This window comes from Rhinolophus sinicus, linkage group LG14, assembly GCF_036562045.2.
Source record: "Rhinolophus sinicus isolate RSC01 linkage group LG14, ASM3656204v1, whole genome shotgun sequence".
NCBI classification, from domain to species: domain Eukaryota; kingdom Metazoa; phylum Chordata; class Mammalia; order Chiroptera; family Rhinolophidae; genus Rhinolophus; species Rhinolophus sinicus.
Window position 1 is genome coordinate 25,832,173 of NC_133763.1, and position 14,719 is coordinate 25,846,891.

Below are 14,719 nucleotides of genomic sequence, written 5' to 3' on the forward strand. Positions count from 1 at the left end.
TGGAAAGAGTGTGACACTACTGGGCTGGGAGACGGAAGACATCTCCCTTCCCAATCCTCACCTTCTTGGGGTTGCAGCCAAGGAGAATTACAGCTACACACACACACACACACACACACACACACACACACACACACACACGGTCAATAGCAGGTGGCAGAGGCAGCTGTGGGCTTTTAACAGGTCAGAAATCTCACACCCTCCACACCCCCTGAAGAAAGAAGTGCCCTAAGACTCAGGAGAACTGGGCACAGGGAATAAACCCACCTCCGATTGACTGGCTAGGGTGCTCTCAGAGTATGTTCTGTGCAGACAAGAGCAGAAACTGCACTGACTTTGTAAAAACAACCATCCACACCCCACAGCCCCACTCATCTAGAACTGCAGTGCCAGGGAAACTCTGGGCACAAGGTGGACAGATCTGCCCCCACAAGATCCAGAGGACTTTTTGTACAGCAGAGGACAACCTGGAGAAAGTTTGGTAGGTTTAAGCAAAGACTGATGCTTTTTTTCCTTTTTTTTTCATTCTTGTATTTTTGCTATTTTTGCCTGTGTTGAGTGTAGGTTATCGGTTGTTTTTACATGTTAGTGTATCTGTTTTTTTCTTTTTAATTTATTTTTTTTATTAAATTTATTGGGGTGACAATTGTTAGTAAAATCACATAGATTTCAGGTGTACAATTCTGTATTACATCATCTATAAATCCCATTGTGTGTTCATCACCCAGAGTCACTTCTCCTTCCATCACCATATATTCGATCCCCCTTACCTTCATCTCCCACCCCCACCCCCCAACCCCCTTACCCTCTGGTAACCACTAAACTGTTGTCTGTGTCTATGAGTTTCTGTTTCTCATTTGTTTGTCTTGTTCTTTTGTTGCTTTTGGTTTATATACCACATATCAGTGAAAACACATGGTTCTCTGCTTTTTCTGTCTGACTTATTTTGCTCAGCATTACACTCTCAAGATCCATCCATGTTGTCACAAATGTTCCTATATCATCTTTTCTTACGGCCGAATAGTATTCCATTGTGTATATATACCACAATTTTTTTACCCATTCATCTATCGAAGGACATTTTGGTTGTTTCCATGTCTTGGCCACCGTAAACAAAGCTGCATTGAACATTGGAGCACACGTGTCTTTATCTCTAAATGTTTTCAGATTTTTTGGGTAGATACCCAGGAGAGGGATTGCTGGGTCATATGGCAATTCTATTCGTAATATTTTGAGGAACCTCCACACTGCCTTCCATAATGGCTGCACCAGTCTGCAGTCCCACCAACAGTGTATGAGGGTTCCTTTTTCTCCATAGCCTCTCCAACATTTGTTACTATTTGTCTTGTTGATGATCGTCATTCTGACTGGGGTGAGGTGATATCTCATTGTGGTTTTGATTTGCATTTCTCTGATGATTAGTGATGTTGAGCATTTTTTCATATGTCTATTTGCCATTTGTATGTCCTCTTTGGAGAAATGTCTCTTCAAGTCCTCTGCCCATTTTTCAATTGGGTTGTTTGTTTTTTTGTTGTTGAGTTGCATGAGTTCCTTGTATATTCTGGATATTAGGCCCTTATCGGAGGCACTGTTTGCAAAAGTCTTCTCCCATTCAGTTGGTGGCCTCTTTATTTTGTCTATGGTTTCTTTTGCTGTGCAGAAGCTTTTAAGTTTCATATAGTCCCATTCGTTTATTTTAGCTTTTACTTCCATTGCCTTTGGAGTCAAATTCATAAAATGCTCTTTGAATCCAAGGTCCATAAGTTTAGTACCTATGTTTATTTCTATGCAGTTTACAGGTCTTATGCTTAAGTCTTTGATCCATTTTGAATTAACTTTGGTACATGGTGACAAATAGCAGTCCAATTTCATTCTTTTGCACATGGCTATCCAATTCTCCCAGCACCATTTATTGAAGAGGCTGTCTGCGCTCCATTGTATGTTTTTAGCTTCTTTGTCTAAAATTATCTGTCCATATTTATGTGGTTTTATTTCTGGGTTCTCAATTTTTTTTTTTTTTTTTTATGAGTCTGGCTGGAAGTTTGTCGATTTTGTTTATCTTCTCTAAAAATCAACTCTTGGATTCATTGATCTTTTGTATTGTTTTTCTGGTCTCAATTTCATTTATTTCTGCTCTGATTTTTATTATCTCTTTCCTTGTACTTCCTTTGGGCTTATTTTGTTGTTCTTTGTCCAGATCTCTTTAGTATGAAAATAAATGGTTGAATAGTGTTTTTTTGTTTCTTTAGGTAGGCCTGCATTGCTGTGAATTTCCCTCTTTGGACTGCTTTCACTGCATCACATAGATTTTGGGTCGTCATGTTTTCATTCATTTATCTCGAGATATCTTTTGATTGCTTCCTTGATCTCATGGTTGACCTATTCATTATTTAATAACATGTTAATATTAAAGTCTATTTTGTCAGATGTAAGTATTGCAACTCCAGCTTTTCTCTCATTTCCAATTGCATGAAATATCTTGCTCCAACCCTTCACTTTCAGCCTGTGTGTGTCTTTTGATCTGAGGTGTGTCTCTTGTATACAGCATATACAAGGGTCTTGCGTTCTTATCAACTTAGCCACTCTATGTCTTTTGATTGGAGCATTTAAACCATTTACATTTAAAGTGATTATTGATAGGTGCATAGTTATTGCCATTTTTTATTTGTTGGTAGATTGTACTAATCTTTCTTCTGTTTGCAGAAGCCCTTTTAATAATATCCTGCAATGCTGGCTTGGAGGTAATAAATTCCTTTAGCTTACTCTTTTCTGGGAAGCTCTTTATCTCTCCTGCAATTATAAATGATAGCCTTGGTGGATAAAGCAATCTTCGTTGTAGGCCTTTGTTTTCCATCACTTTGAGTACCTCCTGCCACTCCCTCCTGACCTGCAATGTTTCTGTAGAAAAGTCATTTGATAGTCTTATAGGAGTTCCCTCGTATATAACCTGCTGTCTTTCTCTTGCTGCTTTGAGGATTCTCTCTTTGTCTTTAACCTTTGCCATTTTAACTATAATGTGTCTTGGTGTGGACCTGTTTGGGTTTATTCTGGTTGGAACTCTCTGCACTTCCTGGTCTTGAATGTCGGTTTCCTTCACCAGGTTAGGGAAGTTTTCTGACATTATTACTTCAAATATGTTCTCAATCCCTTGCTCCCTCTCTTCACCTGCGGGTATTCCTATGATGCACATGTTTTTGCACCTGATGTTATCCCAGAGGTCTCTTAAACCATTTTCATTCTTTTTTCTTTATGTTGTTCCACTTGGGTAATCTCTGCTAGCTTGTCTTCTAAATTGCTGAGTCGATCCTCTGCCTCATCTAACCTGCTGGTAATTCCTTCAAGTGTGTTCTTTATTTTAGTTATTGTATTCTTTAGTTCTAACTGGTTGTTGATTATGATTTCTCTATCCTTATTTATGTTGTCACTAAGTTCCTTAAACATTCTTATCATCAGTGTTCTGAATTTTGTCTCTGATAGGTTGGTTACCTCTATTTCATTTGGTTCCAATTCTGGAGGTTTCTAATGTTCTTTTATTTGGGACATGTTTCTTTGTTTCCCCATTCTGAGTGATTCTCTGTATTTGGTTCGATGTATTCGGTAGATCTCCTAGGGTTCTTGTTTTTTGCTGGGTTATCTTATGTAGTATGTGTCCTTTATATTTGACTTACACCACTTCCCTATTCTCCTGTGTATGTGCTCCAAAGGTGCCCCTTGTGTTGTGTATATTGTTCTGTTAAAGTTGATCTTTAATTGCTTTTGGCTTGTCAGTAGGTGGGATTGACTCCTAAGCTGACTAGTTGTGAGACTTGGCTCTGCCTACAGTGGATGTTCTGCTGCATGAGGGTTGACTGCTCAAATGAGGCTTCACCCCTATGGGCTCATGTGCCTGTAGAGAATTCCCTCTGGGTGCGTCCCTTGTAGGTCAAACCCAGTAGTACTCTGGTTTGGTCTGGAGTTGGCCTCTGGGTGTGTTGAATCTTGTGCTGCTTGAGCTGGGCCCTGGTGTAGGGCAATTTCAGAAAAAGCAAATCACCAAGCACAACAAAAACAACAACAAAGAAAAAACCAAATGCACTCACATGTAAAAACAACTGATAACCCACAGTCAATACTGGCAAAAATATCAAAAATGCAAAAATAAAACAAAACAAAAAAGCAGTGCCAATCTTGGCTTAAGCCCACCAAGTAATCTACAGGTTGTCTTCTGCTGTACCAAACAGTCCTCTGTGTCTTGTGCAGGCAGAGCTGGCCAACTGGTGTCCAGAGTGACCCTGGGACTGCAGTTCTGGATGAGACGGGCTATGGGTTCTGGATGGTGGTTTTTACAAAGTCAGTGCAATTTCTGCTCTTGCCAGCACATATGCGCACTGAGAGTAACACAGTCAGCCCTGTGTCCCGGTCTTCGAGTCTTAGGGCACTTCTTCCGTGTGTGTGTGTGTGTGTGTGTGTGTGTGTGTGTGTGTGTGTGGAGGGTGGGAGATTTTTGAGCTGCTGAAAGCCCAGAGCTGCATCTTCTGCCTGTTGCTGACCCCTGCGTATGTCTCTGCAGTTGTAATTGCCCTGCTCTAGGCAGGCCAGAAAATGTGGGAGCTGGGGATGGAGGAGTCTTCTCTATCCCAGCCCAGCAGTGTCACACTCTTCTCAGCCTCTTCCTTGGGTCAGAGCTGCTAGCTGGGTCTTCCCACATCCTGAGCGCTATGGCTCCTCTGTAATCTGACACTACTCCTCAGTTCAGGGGCAGCTTGAGTCTCTTGAAGGGCAGGGATAGGATTGGGAGAGTGGCGGGAGGGGCCCAGGTATGGTTTTTACATCCTTTGTCTGACCTAGGGCCCAGCTGGAGGTCGCAGCTGAGGTTACTGCCTCAAATGCTGGATATGCTGCTCTCTCAGCAAGAGAGATCAGCTGTGGGATGCAGGGAAAGAGTCCACCTCCTGGCTCTTGTGGTCTCTGTTCTGTCCTGGGACCCCCTACATCTCCGCAGCTGCGGATGCGGCCCGAGTGTCCACTCTGCTCCTTTCCCTCTTCTCTTGAGCACCCAGTTTGCCCACCTTCAAGTAATCCTCATACAAGTCTCTTAGCTGTATTGTATGATGAGCCGAGAGTCCTTTGATGGGTTATAGATGTTCAATTTGTGGTAAGTTCTGGAGGAGAACTCAAGAAGACCACCTTGCTACTCCCATTTCTATGACGTCTCCGCTTTCCCCTCTATGATAAGAACATTCCTGGGCTAGCTTGGGCTCCAGTGAAGGGATGGTGATTGGGGCGGGGGGGGGGGGACTCAAAAACATACAGGAGACAGACTGTGGTGTGTAGCTTCAGCAAGAGGACTGAAGGACAGTTGGCATTTTTCTGGAGAGGGGTCCTTTTCCTGTGCAGCCAGCAGACGGGTGCCTTCTTTCTTATGTTGAGCCCAATCCCACAGGACATCAATGTTATTTTATATTAGTTTCAGGTGTACAGCACGGTGGTTAGGCATTTGTATAATCTATTAAATAATCCCCCCAATAAGTCCAGTACACATCTGACAACTTACATAATCTTTACAACATTATTGACTATATTCACATCCCCATGCCCATTTTTCAACTACCAATTTATACTTCCTAATCCCTTTACCTTTCTCTCCCATCTTCCAACCTCCCTTCCATGTAGCAACCATCAGTTTTTTTCCCTGTATCTCTGTGTCTATTTGTTTTGTTTTCTCATTTATTCTGTTCTTTAGATTCCACATATAAGTGAGATTACATGGTGTTCATTTATCTCGGTCTGACTTATTTCACTTAGCATAATATCCTCCAGGTCTATCCATGTTGTTGTAAATGGTAAGATTTCATTCTTTTTATGGCAGAGCAGTACTCCATTGTATCAATATACCACAATTTCTTTATCCAATAATCTATTGATGGACATTTCGATTGTTTCCATATCTTGGCTATTATGAATTGTTCTGTAGTAGACATAAGGGTGCATATATTTTTTTAAAATTAGTGTTTTGGATTTCTTTGGAATAATATCCAGGAGTGGAATTGCTAGGTCATAAGGTAGTTCTAGTTTTAATTTTTGAAAAAAACATGGCACTGTTTTCCATTGTAGCTGCACCAATTTGTAATCCTACTAACAGTGCACAAAGCTCCTCCTTTTTTTTCACATCCTCACCAACACTTGTTGTTTGTTGATTTATTCATGATAGCCATTCTGACAGGAGTGAGGTGATATCTCATTGTGGTTATTATTTGCATTTCTCTGATGATTAGTGATGTTGAGCATCTTTTCATATGTCTATTGGCAATCTGTATGTACTCTTTGGAGAAATGTCTATTCAGGTCGTCTGCCTATTTTTTAATTGGACTGTTTGTTTTTTTTGGTGTTGAGTTACATGAGCTTTTTACAAATTTTGGATATTCACCCCTTATCAGCTGTATCATTGGCAAATATCTTCTCCCATTAAGTGGGGTGTCTTTTCATTTGGTTGATGGTTTTCTTTGCTGTGAAAAACACTTTTTTAGTTTGATGTAGTCCCATCTGTTTTTTTCTCTTGTTTCCCTTGCTCAAAGAGATATATCAGTAAATATATCACTAAGGGTAATGTCTGAGAGTTTACTTCATATATTGTTTTCTAGGAGTTTTAGGTTTTGGGTATTCTAGTTTTCAGGTCTTACATTTAAGTCTTTAATCCATTTTCAGTTTAATCTTATATATTTTTTTTCATGTATCTTTCTAGTTTTCCCAGCACCATTTATTGAATAGAGTGTCTTCACTCCGATGTAAATTCTTGCTTTTTTGTCATAGATTAAATGACCATATAGACATAGATTTATTTCTGGGCTCTCTATTTTGTTCCATTGATCTATGTGTCTGTTTTTATGGCAACACCATGCTGTTTTGATTACTATGGGCTTGTAGTTTAATTTGATATCAGGTAGCATGATACCTCCAACTTTGTTCTCCTTTCTCAGGATTGCCATGGCTAGTCAGGGTCTTTAATGGTTCCATATAAATTTGAGGATTATTTGTTCTAGTTCTGTGAAAAACGCCATTTGCATTTTTGATAGGGATTGCATTGAACCTATATATTTCTTTGGATAATGTGGACATTTTAACTATGTCAATTCTTCCTATGCATCCTTGTTTTAAAGTTTATTTTGTCCAATATAAATATTGCTGCACCATCTTTTTTCTTACTTCCATTTGCATGAAATATCTTTCTCCATTCTTTTACTTTCAGTCTGTGTGTGTCTTTCAATCTGAGGTGGGTCGCTTGTAGACAGCATATGCATGGGTCTTGTTTTCTGATCCATTCAACTACCTTATATTTTTTTATTGGAGCATTTAATCCATTTACATTTAAAGTGTTTATTGATAGGTACATAGTTATTGACACTTTATTATTCATATTTTTTTATCTTCGTTTTTTTTTTTGTTTTCTTCTTTCTTCTGCTTAAAGGAGTCCTTTTAACATTTCCTGGAATACTTCTTTTGTGGTAATGAATTCCTTTAGCTTTTTCTTGTCCAACAAGCTCTTTATCTCTCATTCAATTTTAAATGATAGCATTGCTTGGTAGACTAGTCTTGGTCATAGTCCCTTGTTTTCCATTACGTTTAATATTTCCTGTCATTCCCTTCTGGCCTGCAAAGTTTTTGTTGGGAAATCAACTGATAGTCTTATGGGAGCTCCTTTATAAGTTACTAGTTGTCTTTCTATCACTGCTTTTATGGTTCTTTCTTTGTATTTAAACTTTGCCATTTTAATTATGATGCATCTTGGTATGGGCCTGTTTGGGTTCATCTTGTTTGGGCCTCTGCACTTCCTGGACTTGTATGTCAATTTCCTTCACCAGGTTAGGGAAGTGTATGGTCATTATTTCTTTAAATAAGTTCTTGATCCCTTGCTCCCTCTCTTCTTCTGGTACTCCTATGATGCAAATGTTGTTATGCTTGGTTTTGTCTCACATGGTCCTTAAACTATCCTCATTTTTTAAAAAAAATTTTCTTCCTTTTGTTGTTCTGATGGGTGTTTTCTGCTACCTTGTCTTCTAAATCACTGATGTGATCCTCTGTTTCATCTAATCTGCTGTTGCTTCCTTGTAGTGTATTCTTCATTTCAGTTATTGTATTCTCTATTTCTGACTGGTTCTTTTTTATGGTTTCTATGTTCTTCCTTATGCTTGCTATAATTTTATTGAAATTATCACTAAGTTTCTTAAACATCCTTAAAACCAGTGTTTTGAATTCTGTCTCTGGTAGGTTGCTTGCCTTTATTAAATTTAGTTCTTTATTCTGGAGGTTTTTCCTGTTCTTTTATTTGGGACATGTTTCTTTGTTTTCTCATTTTGGCTGTCTCTCTGTGTTTGTTTCTATGTATCAGGTAGATCTGCTATGTCTCTCAGTCTTTGTGCTGGGGGTGGCCTTATGTAGTATGTGTCCAGTGTCGTCCAATGATGCAGTCTCCCTGATTGCCTGTTAATGGGTTCCAGGAGTGTCTCTGGAGTGTGTGTTCTCTTATTATAGGTGAGCCTTGAATGCTTTTGGCGTGTATGTTGGTGGGATTGACACTCAGGTTAGCTAACTGAAGATTATCTACCCCCACAGTGTATGAGCCGCTGTGTGGGGGATGACCCCCAGAAGAGGCTTCACCTCTGTGGGCTCTTGTGCCTGCTGAGACATCCCTTTGGGTATCCTGCTTGTGGGGCTAACTAGGATGTAATCTGGTGTAGTCTGAAGCTGGCCTCTGGGTGTGTTGTTTCTGATGACTCTTGGGAGATGCTCCCGTGCAGGCCAATTTCAGCCTTGCCTGTTACCAGCCCATGGCGACTTGGTAGGAGCCACAAAGCTATATGCTGTTGGCTGCTGCCTGTGTTGGACCTAGAAGCATGTAGGGGTGACCTCGCTGTGAACTGTGGCTGGCTGCCAGTAATATTGGGCCTGAGGCATCTTATCAAAAGGCCAAGGGGCCCCTACACCTATTTCCACCTGTCAGCTCCCTGTAAGGCTCAGCTGTTGAAAAATCCTCCTGAGGTGCTTGTGTGGGGCTGGTTGACCTGGTGTTGAGAGTGCCTTTAGCGATGCAGCACTAGCTGAGCAGGGTGGAGTCCCAGGGAGTCATGAGACATGGCTGGTGGTTTTCACAAAGTTAATGCACATTCAGTTCTTGCCAGAGTCCAAATTATGACTACTTTGCACAGTGCCCTGAAAACACCACAGTGAGCTACCACTTGCTTTGAATTCACAAACTCCTGAGAGCTGCCCAAGAGTGACTGCAATGCTGGTTTCAGGTCACTATCCAACTCCAAGAGTTCACCAGGCTGTTGCGGGCCTTCTGCTACTATAAAACGTTTTCACAGGCTTGTGAGTCAAGGCTGGCCACTCAGGCACTGAGAGTGCTCCCTGACAATGCAACTTTAGATGAGTGGGGCAAGGTGACAGGGAGCTAAATATTGTGATCAGTGGTTTCTACAAAGTCAATGCAGTTTCTGCTCCTGAACAAGTGCCAGACTTATGACCACCCCACAAAAAAGTCCCAAGAAGTCTAAGGCCAGCCACTGCCTGCCTCAGACCCACAGGTCCCCAAGAGCTGTGCAGGTCTTGGGTCACCACCCACCAACAAATGTTTCCCAGACCACCGTGGGCTGTCTATAGCTGCAAAAAACCTTCTGCAGCCTGTAGGGCAGGGCCAGCAACCCAACAGTTAAGAGTGTTCTGGGCAAAGCAGCACCAGCTATGTGGGGGTCAGGGATCCAGGGTATTACCAAGGTGGTGTGCACACTGCAGATTCTACCCAGTGCAGTACCAGGCTTGGCCCTTTGGGGGCAGACTCAACACAAAAACAATGGTGCCCTCCTGTAGACTACATGTGTATCAGGCTCCACACAATGATAATAATGACTCCTGTCCCTCTAGTCCTCGCCCTCCACACAACCTAGTCTTTCCCCACACATCTCTGGTCCTCTCGAGTTGCCATCCCTCCACCGGAGACCAGATGAGTGTTTGCAAGCGAGTGCGTCTGTGTGTGGGCTCTATAAGAGGGCATCTGGATTTCTAGCTGCCTTCTGTCTCACCAGGACAGGCAGACAGAGTCTTCATTGATTTCCTCTGCCAGATGTTGTGAGAACTTCTCTTCTTGGTACTGGACCCCTGGGTGATGTTCTGGCTATGTCCAAAGTTGGCCACTGGATGGCCACCCTGGCACCACCTGGGAAGAGACTTGCTGCAGATCAAGATCAGCTGCAGCCTGTGCTCTGCCTGGGACTACCTGGCATGAGCCACAAAGCAATCTGTAGATGGCCTCCTTTTGCATTGGGCTTGGAGGTGCCTTGAGAAATCAAACTGTAAACCAAGGCTGGCTGTCGCTAGTGTCAAGCTTACTGCTGCTCATTCAGAAGTACTGAACACACCAAAGTCAGATGAAGCTTGTTTGGGTTTTGTGAACCTTTGAGAGATTTTAGGAAAATCTGCAGCATGATCCACAGAAGGCTGTTTGTATGGAAAAGCCACTGGAAGTGGCTTGGGTGGGCCCACAAGTTGGGTGGAGCGAGGTCTTATAATTACCAGGGAGGGTTGAAGGAAAGGTGTTGGCCAGGTTTATGGAGACTCAGATATGGCAGCTGCTATGTCTTCAAGCCAGAGGAGCGCAGGGTTCAACAAACAATGGTTTCTGCCAGCTCCTCCTAGGACAAAGCTCCCCCTCCAGCACTTGCCCTGAGATGAGACACTTCAGTTCCTCCTTGTATGTCCCTGGAACATTTCAAACTGCTGCCCCAGTGCTGGAGCTCAAGGCAAGTAAATCTATCAGTGAGAAAGTCCATGTGGGTAAATCTATCAGTGAGTAAGTCCATGTGGGGTTTTTTTAAGAGGAACACCTGAGACTGCAGCTACCCTTCATCTCACTCAGCCACCATTTCTGCTGATTGTCAGAACGAGAAGTAATGGAGTCTTTTCTCCCTGGTACTGGATACCTGGGCTGTGGAGCCTGGTGCGTGGCTGGGACCCCCTCACTCCTCTGGTGGGGGACGTCTGAAGCTGACATATTGCTGCTGATTTTTTTAATGGTCACACGAGGTTGTGCGACCCATCTGTTCCATGTCTCTGCCCCTCTACCGGTCTCAAAGTGGCTTATTCTGTATGTTTTTATTTGCAGGACTTCGGTTCTGTTAGACTTCAGGTGTTTCCCGATGAATGTTCTATAGTTTAGTTATAATTTTGATGTGGTCATGAGAGGAAACAAGCACAGCATTTATCTACTCTGCTACCTTGACCAGAAATCTCTCAAAATCATTCTTATGCACACTAATCTTTAGATTGGAATTTCCTTAGATAGTTGTCTCAATATTTTTCTTTTGCACATATTAGTAACAGGTAAATTATTCAGAGTCAGACTTATAAAGGCCTACATGCCCTCAGAGTATTTGCAAATATAGAGATATTTAGTTCTATATTAATAGTATTAATGATATCAATATAGTCATTATACCATCACTAAAGTCAATCTAATGTTTACATATTATTACTATGGATAATAAGTTTTCAACATTTATGTAGCACTACAGATATGAGAGTGTGTTTTAATCATTAGTACTTTTGAATGAAGACTAATTACAAGATCAAAGGACATGCAATTGGAGTATAACCACAGGAAGGTTAAAGAACAAAAAGAACTTATAAAACGGCAACATCATCATACTAGATATAGCTAAAACACAATAGATAGAATTGTGTGCTTTCCTAAGTTTGATGCTGAACACTTATGAAAAACACGCAATGAAATTTGGTTCTTCCTTTTTTTGTGCTTACAGGGGACAGTGGCATTTATACCTACACCATTGCTGTTTTTTGTGTTTTCTTTTAATTAATATAGTGTTAACTTTTCATTAGCTTGCTTTTGGGGGTCATAGCACTCTAACTGAACATACATTTGAAAGAAACAATTTTTATAACAGAATTCCTAGGATTTAGGGTTGATATAAATTTGTATCTAGGTAAAGAGAAACACATTAGATTTAAAATTTAACTTTCTGTTCTTTAATTTTTTTCCTAATAAATATAAGATCTAAGCTTATTTGGGGCACTCTATTCATTGCATGTAATGAAATAGTCAGTACTCTAACAAGATATTTTTCTCTTTTTTTTAACCCTGGAACACCCATGTAAAGGAGTAAGGGATGAGGAGAGGAATGATCCTCAGAGAAATGCTGCTTTTTTACTTTTTATTTATTTTCAGTCAATCTGAAAACCTTCTGTCATCTTTTGCTGTTCCTGTATTATATCAACATATTAACAATGATTGGGTGTTGTCAGGTAATTCTTGCCCAAGCCAGACATGCCGAGGCCAGGCCTCGTTGTTGAGTGATGTTCCAGGTAAGGCTTTGTTTAGTTGGACCTATTTAGACACCATGAAAAAAATACACCTGCTTTTTATTTTATACCACAATGAGACACAGTTCCACACACACAAAATAGCCCCAAATTAAAAAGATAGGATAGTAAGAATTGTTCCAGTGATCTCTGGGAAAAGATTTGTCAGTCACTGAAAATAAGGAGGTAAATTACAAGTAATTTGGAAAACACTTGGCATTAACAGCAAATGTTGAACATGTACATATCCCATGCCTATCAATTCCATTCCCAGAAAATCCCTTCAACATCCACTAGGAGAAATAAGCATAGTTGTATATGATGATATTGTTGTCTTTAATGGCTAATGGTCTTCGTATTTAAAAAAAAAAAAATATATATATATATATATTTTTAATATATATATATTTTAAATATATTTAAATATATATATATATATATTTATCACAATCTTTTATAGATTTCAAAGCAAAATCTGTGCAAAGATATTTGGGTCTGGAGGGTCATTTATGTGAAGAGTTTTATATGCTCATGAGTTAGTGAAAAAGTTATATACTTTCAATTGACTATTTATATATCAGACCTCTGAATTTCCCATAGGACTTCTTAAATGCTCCAAAATGGCATAGAACAATTGTGGAAAGAGGACAGTATTATGCCATGGGTGGTATCTATTTTTTTAAATTAATTAAGATCAAATAATTTTAAATAATATGCATTAATACTCAATGAAGTGAGGTTTATGATTTTGCATATTTTGTTAAACTAATTTAAGTTATCAATCAATAGTGATAGAGAAAATAGTAATAATAAAGAGACAGGTATGGGGAAAGAAGAAAATGTTTAAGTAGAAAGACAGAGAAAAAGTAGAGAAGCCATTCCTAGTAATATAGACATGGCTTTTATATGCAAGTTACCAGATCCCACAATGACGTGTTCGGACTGTTCCTATACCAGTGTAGTCTTAGGTAATATCTTCAGTGTCCATGCTAACTCTTTTAACCATTCCTTCCAACTCCTTTGATAATTTCTACCTGCAATTCTCAGGTCACTAAAAGAAAATCAGCAATATTTTTGAAATTCATTCCAGAATGCTTTTATATAGATGATAGATAGATAAATGATCTAGACATAGAAATAGAGGCAGAAATAGAGACCGGTATTTAGTGATTACATGCTAAATATCTATTCTCATTTAACTAATGTAGATGTTTAGCAGGTTTCTGAATGGAAACCTATGTGTGTAACTATTCTGGAACTGATAAATTGGGCTAAAACTCTCAGGATAAAGTGATTTTCTTTTTATTAGTATTCCAGAAAACTTTCATGATGGATTTTCTTAGATGAAAACCGAACAGTTGATGCAGAGTTTTCCATATGTATATGGAATTCACCAAGGGGAGAAACTCTATGGTCATGTATCCCTTGAATCACTACTTACATTGTGCTTTGTGAGGTTTGAAATATTAGTTGCTATTGCTTGTAGCCAGTCAATACAGTCTTCAGCAGAGAGGCACTGAATAATCCCACTGCAGACCCCATCCACAGCAATGACTTGAAAAGCATTCTGCCTATAGATATGTCAGAACAAATCAGATCAAAACATTATCTTATTTATATATTTGCAACTTGAAATAGTAGCTGTTGAAAAGCTCTTCGTTCATACAATACAAATACAGCTTCAAATTCATATTTGCTTACTTCACTTAATATCTCTGTTTCTAAATGGAACACTAAAGACACATTAAGACAATATATAATTTTGAATTACTAGAAAGCATCTTAAGATTTAGATAAATTTGGAAAAACTTTGGGTTATAAAATATATATTATGTAAATGGAAGAATATCTAAGATATTTTAGGATTCTTTTTTCAGTTTATCATGAAATTATACGTAAAAGTTCAGCCATTATTTTGGCTATCATCCTCGCTTAACAATTTTAATGCATCTTCTGATTTATAATTGAAATATCACATTTTAAAAACCCAGAAATATAAACATATATAAAAAAAATTCACTTGATGTCATGACCTAGCATTTTGTCAGTTGGTAAACGACTTTTGATTTCAGTTAATTTATCTTCTCAGAGATGGTTTGGGAAAGAGATCACAGCTTCTCTTCAGGTCTAAATTGTCATACTGTAAATTACATGAATGTTGTGTATTTCAATGGCAATTAAACTTTTTCCTTAAAATGCAATGGCCAGTCTAAATATCCCTATGATCTTTTGTTATTGTTATTGGAGATAATTAAATAAGTTGTTTACCAAAATGCTATAGAATTTAAAGAAGCTCATAAAGCTTTGATGATTGACTTCTTTTTTTTTTTTTTTTCCTGTATCAAGTTCTTGCATGGTCAGATATAAGCTT

The 14,719-nt window shown here is 39.4% G+C and overlaps 1 protein-coding gene across 10 annotated transcripts in view; it reads right to left on the reverse strand.

Annotated features, from left to right (window-relative positions):
* SNTG1 (syntrophin gamma 1) overlaps positions 1-14,719 on the reverse strand; it is an 813,791-nt gene that overhangs the window by 140,533 nt on the left and 658,539 nt on the right. For all 10 annotated transcript variants that reach the window (XM_074318426.1, XM_074318425.1, XM_019712572.2 and 7 more), the window contains one exon: positions 13,790-13,919. In XM_074318426.1, coding sequence (XP_074174527.1) covers positions 13,790-13,919 — 130 coding nt within the window. The remainder of the gene's footprint in view (positions 1-13,789; positions 13,920-14,719) is intronic.